Source organism: Gopherus flavomarginatus, chromosome 5, assembly GCF_025201925.1.
Source record: "Gopherus flavomarginatus isolate rGopFla2 chromosome 5, rGopFla2.mat.asm, whole genome shotgun sequence".
NCBI lineage: Eukaryota > Metazoa > Chordata > Testudines > Testudinidae > Gopherus > Gopherus flavomarginatus.
Window position 1 is genome coordinate 78474331 of NC_066621.1, and position 12717 is coordinate 78487047.

Below are 12717 nucleotides of genomic sequence, written 5' to 3' on the forward strand. Positions count from 1 at the left end.
AGGAGACCAGCTTCCCCGCGGTTTGCTCTCGCGTTCCCCGAACCCCCCTGCAAACCGCAGGGAAGGAGACCTGCTTGCACGGGGGTTCGGGGAACGCGAGAGCAAACCGGGGAAGGAGACCTGCTTGATTACCAGAGAGGCTTCCTCAGGTATGCTGGGATACCTGCTTATTCCACGGAGGTCAAGAAAAGCGCTGGTAAGTGTCTACACTTGATTACCAGCGCTGGATCACCAGCGCTGGATCCTCTACACCCGAGACAAAACGGGAGTACGGCCAGCGCTGCAAACAGGGAGTTGCAGCACTGGTGATGCCCTGCAGATGTGTACACCTCCTAAGTTGCAGCGCTGTAACCCCCTCACCAGCGCTGCAACTTTGTGATGTAGACAAGCCCCCAGTATTTTCTCTGAGTAGCCAGTGTCTAAGGCTGAACACTTCTGGGGAAAGCTTCAAAGGAACTTGGGGACTGGCATGCAGCTATTGTTAACCTGCAAGACAAGTAAGGGCAGGCATAGCCTAGAGGATAATGCCTGAGTGACTACAAGGCTGGTGGTATTAAGAAGCTGACATCCAGCTAAGAACAAGTAAGTCTCCCTTACGCTGAAAACAGGGGTTAGTAGGGAGGCTCACAGTCCTGGGTACACTGAGAAGTGTCACAGAAATTTATTGCCTCTTTAGGTTCCACAAAACAGAGCAGCAATACGAAGGGTTTGAAAGTTATGCATTGCTGTTTAAGCCCATCCTTTTCTGTTTCAGTTAGAAACAACCAAACAGCTGGCTTTTCACTAGCACAGCTGGTGTTTTTACCTTAAGATTAATTAGAAAATTTTACCAGCAATGCAGAAGCTGCACTTTTTTTAGCATTTGCTGAAAAGTTTCAGATTTATCCTGGATATATTTTTGCAGGTTAGGATAAAATTGTGCCAGCACTTTTTGTTTTCTTTTGTTTTAAAAAATGGACATTCTATTTTCAGTCTGGCCTCATTTTTCTAGTCTAGCCTAAATAGGTTCTTACACAGGGACCCTCACAGTGGTAATTGAGTGCCTAGCAAGAACATCTAAATAAAGCATGTATTTTTAATAGTGAGAATGATTAACCATTGGTGCCCTTACCAAGGGATGTTGTAGACTCTTCATCACTTGCAGTCTTTAAATCAATAGGAAATGTCTTTCTCAAAGATATATTTTACAGTCACAAGTTATAAGGCCTGATACAAGAGTGAGCGGATGTGTTATCTATGAGATCAGATTGGAATATCATAATAGTCCTTTATGACATTAAAATCTATGAATCTTGAGATGTTTAAAGATGAATGAATCAAGATCAGCCTATTCATGTCTATTTGTTTAGGTATCTAGCCAGTCTTGATTCTTTCTCTGTTTCAGTAACAGAGTGAGGTGGCTATTTCAAGAGTGAATCCAGACATTGGTTGGGGTTAGGTGGCCAGAAAGGTGGGACAAGTGATCAACCCGGACTATAGACAGAAGAAACCTAGAGGTTCATTATCAGAGAGGAGTTCTGGATGAAGACAGTGTCAGGGAATGGCTTTCTAGGCCGGTATACAGCCTGGCAGGAAAGCCACGGAAGGTGAAAGAAAAACTAATCATAGAAATGTAGACCTGGAAGGGACCTCAAGAAGTAATCAAATCCAGTCCCCTACACTGAGGCAGGATCAAATAACCCTAGGCCATGCTTGACAGGTGTTTGTCCAACCTATTCTTAAAACCCCCCAGTGATGGGGATTCCACAACCTGCCTTGCAGCCTATTCCAGAATTTAACTATCCTTATGGTTAGAAAGTTTTTCCTAATATCTAACCTAACTCCCCCTTGCAGCAGATTAAGCCCATTACTTCTTGTCCTACCTTCAGTGGACATGGAGAACGATTAATCACAGTCCTCTTTTTAACAGTCCTTCACATATTGGAAGACTGTTATCAAGTCCCCCCAAGACTAAACATGCCCAGTTTTTTTAACCTTTCCTCATAGGTCAGGTTTTTTTAAACCTTTATTTGTTTTTGTTGCCCTCTCCTGGACTCTCGTCATTTTGCCCACATGTTTCCTAAAGTGTGGTGCCCAGAATTAGTCACAGTACTGACCCAGGCTGAGGCCTCTACAGTGCCAAGTACGGCAGGAGAATTATCTCCCATGTCTTACATAAGGCACTCCTGTTAACACACTCCAGAATGAGATTAGCCTTTTTCACAACTACATCACATTATTGACTTATATTCAATTTGTGATCTGTGATCCCCAGATCCTTTTCAGCAGTACCACCACTTAGCCAGTTATTCCCCATTTTGTAGTTGTGCATTTGATTTTTCCATCCTAAGTGAAGTACTTTGCACTTGTCTTCATTGAATTTCATCTGGCTGATTTCAGACCAATTCTCCAATTTGTCAAGGTAGTTTTGAATTCTAATCCTGTCCTCCAAAATGCCTGCAACCTCTCCCAGCCTGGTGACATCTGCAAATGTTATAAGCATACTCTCCATTTCATTATCCAAGTCATTAATGAAAATATTGAATATTGACTATTACTAGACACAGGAACTAACACTATTCTGTGTCTACATTACAGAAACTATAGTGGCACAGCTAGCTCACCACGGCTGTGCTGGCATAACCCCAAAGTGTAGACATAGCCCACACCAACAGAAGGGTTTTTTCTGTCAGTATCAGAACACGACCTCCCTGAATGCCCATCGCTATGATGACAGAAGCATTCTTCCATCTATACTGACGTCACTATAGCACTATAATTTTTAAGTGTAGACCAAGCCTGAGACCTGATGTGATGTTCTGTTTCTTCCAAGGGATCTGGGGAGGCCAGGACAGGGCTGTTCAAAATTCCTAGAGATAGGCCTAGACAGGAAGTGATCTAGAGAAATGAAATAGAGTTGGAATGAAGTGGTCCAATCAGTACTCACAACAGCATTCCTGGATCAGAACCCAGAGTAAAGAAAGGACCTGCGTTCTCCTACTGTGCCACTGGAAGGTGGTGGTGGAGAAATCCTTGAGCTACAGTAGTAGCACCAGAACAGGGTGATCTTACAACCCTGCTGTGTGACATAACTAGAGGGCTAAGATATCTCAATGTTAGCAAAGTTCAGAAAACTTCTTCATAAAAGCACCACAATAGCCTGTAAGTCTGGCAAAGCTGATTGGAGAGGGGAAACTGATGCAATGATACCAGCACCCATTGCACTCCTATATGTATGGGTCTATCCCTATGGCTTCTGGAGCTTTAAAGGGGACTGGATTAAGGCCTCAAGGTGACAGTAAATACCATCTTCTGCCAAGATGCTACTTCAGGCTGGAACTTGCCTGAGCCAATATGGGGACTAAGCATTTCAGCAGCACTAGTGAGGCCTGATCCCCTGCAGGGAAGCTGCAGCTGGATACCCATTATCAGCTTTGGCTAATATAACATGGGGAGTCTTTCCAGAAGTGTCAGAATTCAAAGATGCTGATAGCAGAGGAGGTCACTCCTTGATCCTGAAGAGTATCACAGTCTTCCCTGCTAAACAAAGAGGTGGCAGAAAAGAGACCTCTGTTAAATCCATGAGCGCTTTGAACCTGTTGACTGGCATAAGACTTGCATGTGATAAATCCACATTCTGTTCCTGTACTTTGCTGGCCTTCATTGCTCAGCAAGGATTGTTATTGAAGTCCAGAAAGAGAAATTTTAAAAAGAGCATACGCAAGCTGAACAAGAAAAATAAAGCATCCATTTGCTTCCTCACTAGGAGCACAATCTTGAGCCCATTGAAGTCATTTAGAGTTTGGCCTTTGACTTCAATAGCAACTGAACCAAGCCACATGTGCCAGATCCTGAAGTCTCTATTCTGTTCTTATTGTCAGCTAATGTCAAAGGGCTGAACCAGTTCCCTCTGCAATGACTTCTCCCCAGTGTCAGTATGAAGCCACAGTGTTCCACAAAACCCGCAGCTCCTCGTAACAATGCTGCATACCATGGGTTCAGAAGTCCCAGAATGTATGCCCTAGACTTTCTAAGCCAAATTCTCCCATCCAGCTGAAATGCATTCAATGCAGGAAGCACGGGAGGGAGGGCAAAAGTTGCTTTAATGTATCTTTTCACCTCATGGTATTTTGGGCCTGGCCAGTAGCCAACTCCACTCCCCAATGTAAGTTAGAGGAGCCCAGAGACACTCTAACTGATGTTCATGCTGCTCATAGCAATGTCTGCAAAGTAATAACAAGACCTTTACATTGCACTGATCACAGTTTCAGAATATTAAACATCTTGCAAATCAAGCAGAAATTCACCTTGGTTGGTGGCTGGCCAACCTGGTAGCAAGTGTCTTGTTTTTAAATACTCCAGCTTGTGGTGTCTGCAAATTGGCCAACAGGCAAACTCACCAAAACCCTAGATTATTGTCTTTGTCAGGTGGTGTAGGACAATAGCTAAGCATTTTTCCAGGTGCTGTCGTACCATATCCCAGCTATTGCTTTAAGGGATTCAGTCAAGTTATGTCCGTTTAACTAATTGCAAGAGATATGCTGTAAATAGAATGAGTGTCTTGAATACCTTCAAGTTTATTTCACTCTGAAAACAGGAAATAAAACATCCTTATCAATGGCAAAGGTCTCTTCTCACTGAGATTTCGCAACACAGGAGATACCAACTGATTATTCATTACAAGCATAATTCATCCCCACAGAAGCACAGATTTTCATTTAAAAGGGATCCAAGTAAAAATCTAGTGTCTATAGGGGATGAAATTTAATTTACAGCCCTGAATCTCTTTCCACTGGGTTTTTTTCAAAGCTCATTACAGGAAACAGAGAGGCTATTCTGTGTCATTAATGGAATAAAAATATTCAGTCTGCCATTGAATAAGAGGCTGCTAGTCAATGTAATGGCACTGTGCATATCAGGAACTGTGCATTGTAGCAATCACCTGCCATAAATTACACACCTGGTGTTCACTGTTCAGTATACATGGATTCAAAGATCAAATTTTAGTGCAAAGCAGCAGCCAGTGATAAGGGTTCAGTGTTGGAGAAGAATGATTCCTGAATTCATGACTAGCAAGGTGAGCGATTATACTGTGTATTATAGTAGATGGGAATCATTATAGTCAGCAGCCTGGATAGTAACTCCGTCTCATTATTTCAGTGAGTCCACGTGGCATATGATGAAGCCATTGTATGAATACTCTTACTTCTAATGGCTACAATTGGATGTGACATATTGCTGTTAGAACAGGTCAATATCATGAACTGTGTGCTATTCTTAATATACATTGACAGCTTCTTCAACTGTGCCCTGTATTTCTTTAGTGCCTTTCATCCAAGGACCCTGAAAACAAGAATTAAGTAATTATCCTTCACAACACCCCTGTGAGATACAACAGGTCTGGTCAGATCTGCTTTCCCTATGGATACACTGCAGCACAGTAAGATTAACAGGCAAATCCAGCCTCCTCTTCCACAGCTGCAGAAGGCCCCTGTGTAGCTGACCCAGGAAGGTGACTGTGGAGTGTGCAGCACAGACCCTCCTCCATACGCTAACATGGGGAGGGAGCAGGTGAGACATGGGGCTAGCCAACAATTGCTCCTTCTGTCTCTCTACACTGGGGGAAGCATAGGTGCTGGAACTAGGGATGCTGGGGGTACTGCCGCACTCTCTGGCTTGAAGTGGTTTCCATCATATATAGGGTTTACAGCTTGATTCAATGGCTCTCAGAACCCCCACTATACACACTATTCCAGCACCCCTGGGAAAGGAAGGGAAAGAGGATTTTAAGTGCTATATAGCACATCAGTCTTTTGCTTGATGTAGACATTGCAGAGTATGACCTCTGGGGGGAGCTAACACAACATCATATACTGAATTCTCTAAACTGCAGGGAGATGATTAGTTGTTAGAAAACCAATATCATTTTAATCCAGATTAACAAAAAATAGAATGAAAACATTTCTCTTCATAATACATACTGTTATCATATAAATGTGGGTCCTAAAACCAGTTGACTGTCTCCTCTGAAGATGAACCCACACTATATAAACAGAAGATGTTGATGAGTGAGCCCTGAGTGAATACCAAATTTGTATCCACATCTGATCTACAATCCGCAAACATTGTCTGTGGGTACAAAGCAGATATCTTCAGATTTGCAAGCTCTAGATCTTAGGTGCTGAAACTAGGGGTGCTGGAGGTGCTGCTGCACTGCATGCTCTGGCTTGAAGTGGTTTCCATCATATACATGGTTTACAATTTGGTTCACTGGCTCTCAGCATCAGCACTATAAAAATTGTTCCAGCATCCCTGCTCTAGATATAAAATTTGGATCTGCATTCTTCCACCATCCACAAACATGGTCCATGGACATCGACTTCACTAAGGATCACTCTAGATCTGGTAAAATGAAGCACTGGTATTAGGCCTTCAAAGTAAACACTTTGAGTTTCCCTAAGGAGTTGTGAGGTTTGAATTTAAAGATGAAATGCAAAAAGGAACAAAATAAGCTTGTGCTTTGCTTAGCTTATGATGCATAAATGAAGTCTGTAAATTGTTTGTTTCTTTTGGGGGGGGGGTGTTTGTTTGTTTTGTTGTTTTTTCCAACACCAAAGCAGGGGAGAACATGGAGTTGTCTTCGTCTTTCCATTCAAAATCCAGGTCTTGTTTAATCAGAACTCTACAGTGACTGAAGAACTAGTGACAATGTGACATCCCAAGAGTCCAGGAAGAGCTGAGCAGCAAGAGACTTCTGATTTTGTTTTTGGATTGTCACATTGATGCCAATGACTAAAACTAAGCTTAGAAATCAGAACATAAACAGAAAAAATACTTTAAAAAAATGCCCTTTCCCGATCTTCATGTATCATAAATAAAACTAGAAGCAGGAAAATTCCAATATAAAGAAAAAAATTCTTTGTAGGCTACTTTTAATTGTTTCAGCTACAGGAAATTCCACTCTGCTCCACAAGGTGGAAACCTTCATTACAGTTTGTCCAAATAAAATAATATCGGAGTCCACAGACTTGTAAAACTTTGTTTTAGTTTAAATTAAAATACTGAAAGAACTGACTAGCCAAAGTAAATAACATGACATTTAATAGACTTATGCATTTTAATACATCTATTCCAGGTCCGAAATGATCCTTTCTACAGATGCTGGCAGGAAGAAGCAATTGTATCATGCAAAAAGTAGTGTAAATAATAATACAGAACAGGCTGAGCAGTGAAATTAGATCAAATTCTGTTAAATCTTCTCAACCTGTTAAACCAGTACAGAAGCTCAGCACTTAAAAATACCTTATTTTTATTTGATCTGTTTATAAAGGCCCTGTTTATAAAGGCCCTGATCCAGCCATGAGCCCAATGTGGGCACAAGGATGACTTCACATGAGTGGGACAGTATCCAGAGATGATCTGGCCACAGTGATTTCATTGCAAGAGTGAGGTTAAAGTCCATAACTTTTTGTGTCCTTTTATGTAATTTTTACATAAATTGTTCCACTATTCTTTTTTTCTTGAAGAACCAATAAATTCCCATAGCCCAGTATTCATGAGTGATAATAAACCAGTACGTGAATTCCTGCACTCCTCAGCTAATTTACCCCCACAAAAGCTGTGGATACAGCCCACTGGGCATAAGCAACTCACCAATAACAAACTAGTGTGTGCACAGGATTGAGAAGGAAAGGAAATCCTATAAGAGAACAAATGTCAGTGTTATGATAAGTGATGGGTTAAGAAATGGGTTTAATTATATAGGAATAGCTTGACTGACTAAACTGCAATAGATGGATTTAAGTGATGCACAACCTAATACAACTTCACTGTCATGCACATTTTCCTGCTAGAGAAAATTTTGGCTGAGTTGAATTTCATCCCATTAGTCTTGGTGGTTTTCCCCAATAATTCCTCTTCATCCTTAGCATTTATATTCTTCGAATAATGGCACTGGGCAAACATTTGAGTTTCTAAAAGCCACACCCCCAGTTCATAGAGAGATCCGGGCAAGGAATAAAACTGGCAGAGAAAGAAAACACTGGTCCACAGGTGATATCTGCATTGATCTGTGGGCCCCGGTACTTAGAATGGGGGTTTCTGAGGGGAGAAGAGATGAGTGATAGATATCACAGAGAGGGAAATACAGGCTCATACAAGATGATCCGTTGGGGTGTGAACCTCTGGTACCGACAGAGCCTCAATGAGTTCATTAGGGCTGGGGTTCTGCCTGAGCAGATTAAACTGCAGGATCAGACAAAGCAAAGGATCTGCATGAACCCGACGGAATTTGCCATGCGCCTACCATGATTTCTGCTTGCGCGTGGTATCCCTTTTCTGCCTTTGTTCTTCAGCGTGTGTGGCGGGGGAGAGGCAACTGTGCCGCCCTGTGCTTGGAGAGCGCCTAGCGCTAAATGTAATCTAAGCAATTAATGCCATTAATAAATAAAGGGCGATAACGAGCGGGAACTGAGGGGCTGTGTTTAGAAGGCAGGAGCGGGACCAGAACTGCACAACGGATACAGTAACATCCATCGGGTATAAAATAGTGATTTAATCAAACCCCTCCACACTGCTACCAACGTGCGTTAAGGGATGAAGTGCTAAGAACGGGATCTGAAGCAAAATCCCGCATCCATCCAGCTGCCCCTGAACGTGGCTGGATTGAAATCTGAACTTGACCCCACATTTTGAAAGTGTCCCCCCAGCCCCCATCTATCCCGTAAACTAAATCAGATCCGGTGCCTTACCCCGCCCCGCTCCCCAGCCTTTGGGGTGTCTGAAATTTAGGCCTGAGTTTAGCAGCTTGACCCCCTCTCTCTCCCATGCCCAAAGGTGCAGCATCCATTCCTTGGTGCTTCCCCAGGAGGGCAGGGGCGTGGGGCGGACCGTGTTGGTGATCTGCAGAGAGGTGCCGGTCTCCTCCCTTCGCGGCGGCAGATGCTACCGCTACCAGTGGCCGCGGTGGCTCAGCGCTCTGTGTGGCTGGCCGGGATCCCCTCCTTCTCTGGTGTGCCCCCTGCGGGCAACTCCACCCCAAGCGTGGGCCCACCGAGCTCAGGCATCGCCGCTTTAAGCGGAGGACCATGCTGGGCGCCGGGGAGGGTCCCCCGCAGCCCCCCTCGCTTCCCCACGTGGTCTCGGTCGGTGCCTGTGAATTTCAATCGCTGGAGGGTCGCTCTTGGTGCAGACACCGGGCGAAGCTGCCGGTCCGGGACCTGAGATCCCGACACCCCCTAGCTGGCCCCGAGGCTACCACCTCCGCCCGCCCAGCAGCAGCGTCTCAGCCCGGGGCTGGAGGGTCCCGGCGCCCCGCGCGGCGATGAATGAGCCGCGCCAGGAGCCGGGGAGCGGCGGGGCTGCACCGGCGCCAGGTCCCGGAGCAGCGGAGTGAAGCGGCGGCAGCAGGAGGATGAAGCTGCCGGGCCGGGCCGGGCTGGGCTCCCTGGCCGCGCTCTGGCTCCTGGTGCTGGGGCTCTGGACCGGCTTGCAGCGGCCGCGGGAGCAGGAGCGGCGCTTCCCTGCGGGCACAGCCGGCCGGGGGCTGCCCCAGGAACTGCGGGGCTGGGAGCGCGGCGGCCCCGGAGCTGCGGCTCCCGCCCCCAGCCCGCCGGGGCAGGGCGAGTCCCGCGGCGCCCAGAAAACTTTCCGAGCGCTGCTCACGCTGCCGGCCGCCGGGGATAGGGGCGAGCCCCTGGAGGGGCTGGAGCAGCCCGCAGAGAGCTCGCAGCCGGAGCCCCGGCAGAGGCAGAACTTAGAGCCTGGTTCCAGGGAGCCGCTGGCCCGGGAGGCGCCCGCGGACCCCGCCTCCCCAGTGCAAGGGGGCATCTTCTGGAGCCGAGCGCTGGAGCAGCAGGTGCCCCCGGGCTTCGACCCCCAGCAGGCGGCCTCGTGGTTGGAGACAGCCCGGGCTGCTCGCGTCGCCTCCCTGGAGCGGGGCGGGTGCGGCCGCAGCTCCAACCGGCTGGCTCGGCTGTCGGACGGGAGTCGCGCCTGCGTCCGCTACGGCATCAACCCGGAGCAGATCCAGGGCGAGGCGCTGTCCTACCGGCTGGCCCAGCTGCTGGGCATCCAGCAGCGCCTGCCGCCCATGACCTTGGCCCTGGTGGAAGCCCGCGGCAGGCAGTGGGGGCAGGTGCGGGACGAGCTGCGGGGCTCGCACTGGGCCGAGGGGGCGGTAGTCAGCCTCACCCAGTGGGTGGACAATTTGACCGACGTGGTGGCCCCCGCTCCCTGGAGATCCGAGGCGGGGTCGGGCAGGAGATTGCAACCTCTGGCCGCTGGGGAACTGGGCGGCCTCACCCAGTCCCAGCTGGTGGAGCTGGTGCAGTGGACCGACCTGATCCTCTTTGACTATCTGACGGCCAACTTTGACCGGCTGGTCAGCAACCTCTTCAGCCTGCAGTGGGACTCCAGGGTGATGCATCGGGCCACCAGCAACTTACACAGGGCACCCAGCGGGGGCCTCGTCTTCATAGACAACGAGGCGGGCCTAGTGCACGGCTACAGGCTCCTCTCCATGTGGGACAAGTACAACGAGCCCTTGCTCCGCTCCGTGTGCATCTTCCGGGAGGCCACTGCCCAGCGGGTGCGGGACCTGCACCGCCTGCAGAACGCAGCCTCGGAGCTGCTGAGACTCTACCGGACTCACGAACCCCTTTCCGGCCGGCTGGGCTTCCTGTCCGAGCAGCAGGCGCAGCTGCTGCAGGACAGGATAGACTTTGTCCACAAGCACATTTTGCACTGCAAAGCCATGACCACTTCACTGTGATCAGTTTGTCTCTACTGTCCTGTATTTATGTAACCCGAGAGTGAAAAGTGGGTTTTCCCCACTAACCTTTTTGCAGTTGTAACATGTTCTGGGACTTCCTAAATAGGAGACTAAAATCATTCATTCAGGAGCCAGTTTCCTCATGGGAAGGAGGAGTAAGCTAGTGGGTTTAGTACAGGACTGGGACTTCCTGGTGGTGGTGGTGGTATAAAGGGCCCAGCTTCCTCATCTCTGGCTGCAGAGGTCTTTTTAATGGTCCGTTTAGTTGAGTGCTTAAAGGACCAGTCCTGTGAGACACTGGAGTCCCCTCTGCTCTTTTTTGACCTCACAGGGAGTCGAATGTACTCAGCTACCTAGGAGAGTCACTGAAGTACGATTGGGCCCTCTACATGGCTTTAGATGCCTCAATTTAATCTGAATATTCTTTGCCCCATGAATTACTGTTGTTGGGCTCTGGGAAGGGACCCTAAAACATCTGCTTCTGCTCACTGCGTCTGTGAAGCCTGGGTGATAATACTTACCTGCCTGCCTGGCAGGGCTTTTGTGAGGAGTAATTAGTTAATGTTTCTAAAGCGTTCTGAAGATGAAAACTGCCATCAGTACTATTAGATTTCTTTGTATTAGTTCCACACTGAGTCCCTTTCCAGAATTTAAAAAAAAACATGGCTCTTAAGTATTTCCCTTAACTCACTCAGTACAACTGCCCACTTACAAGAGAGTGTACAAAAACTATTGTCCTTAACTGGACTGCGATCAATTACCTTTCTCCTAATGGAGGCAGGCAGGTAAACTTATGTATTTTGTTATGATCATTTATTTAAAAAAAACTGACATTCATAGACTAAGAACTGATTGCACAGAGCAGGAGCCCTTGACTAGCAACACTGTCCCATCCATGGAGGCTCTTTTCCTATTGGCGTCTCTATCCAGAATTTATCTATTAACTGTTTGTTAATCTTGTCAGTGAAAAGTATACAGAGAGTTGATATTCCAGTGTTCGTCATCTTTGTTGTTGGAAGCATCTGGTTAACCTGATTCAGGTTATAAGTGTCTGTTATTTCTAATCATTTGGTTTGAATGCTAAAATAACTGACTAATGGGTGGGTGAAAAGAAATCATCCCAGGATTTTAAATATTGTTATTGTACTAAGACTTTGGACACATTAGTCAAATTGGGGGAAAATCAGTTTCATGCACTTTACTTTGACTTTTTATTTTTATAAGAAGACTTTTATTTTACAAAGTCTGCCTTTTCTGTACATTATGTATGTTCATAAGTTCTTCTGTAACATACAAAAGAAACTGATATTTCAGTAAAAGGGTGTTAATGTTTTACCTCCTTGTTCCAAATACTTAGTTTGAATTTAAAAAGAACATTTACTCTTCAGTTTTTTTCCAAAGAGAAATACAGCCTGATTCACTAGCACTACTCCTGATTTATACTAGATTAAGAAAGAGAAGAATCGGGCTTTCCAACTTTCCTTTTTCTTCCTTTCCTAAAACCAGTTTACTTATTTTAGTGCAAGTTGATATGTGAACATTCTTATTTTGGAATAACAGTTCCTGGTACCGGCCTTAGTTAAACAGACTTTAGTGACTTTTATTCTGAAATGTGTTCACCCCCACTCTTCCTCTGAAATAACTAAATCAGTTTCTTGACATTAACTTCCTTAAGTCAGCGCAAGTATGATGTAGACAACCTCATCATATGTTCAGATAGCTTGCCAACCTGCAAGCTCAAGCACTGCTATAACAAAAGCATCCCGTGTGGTGTCAGTCTGTTATCAATAGGTGGTACTTCACACTAGCTCTCTATCCTTTCTGTTTTGACTTTATTCATCTTGTATTCACAATTAGGGACTAACTCCAATCACAGCACTGGAAAGCTTGTCCAAACAAACCATATAATTTAGAAAATTTCTATTGCATTGAGTGTCATAAGTTTCTTGGGATTGGGTGTACAAACT

General features: G+C 46.2%; 1 protein-coding gene across 1 annotated transcript; it reads left to right on the top strand.

The window, feature by feature from the left end:
• Window positions 1-9114: 9114 nt before the first annotated feature.
• FJX1 (four-jointed box kinase 1) lies at window positions 9115-12085 on the top strand. The gene has a single exon (XM_050955405.1). It carries the CDS (start codon window positions 9392-9394, stop codon window positions 10748-10750), a length of 1359 nt encoding a protein of 452 aa, XP_050811362.1. The 5' UTR covers window positions 9115-9391; the 3' UTR covers window positions 10751-12085.
• Window positions 12086-12717: the final 632 nt, after the last annotated feature.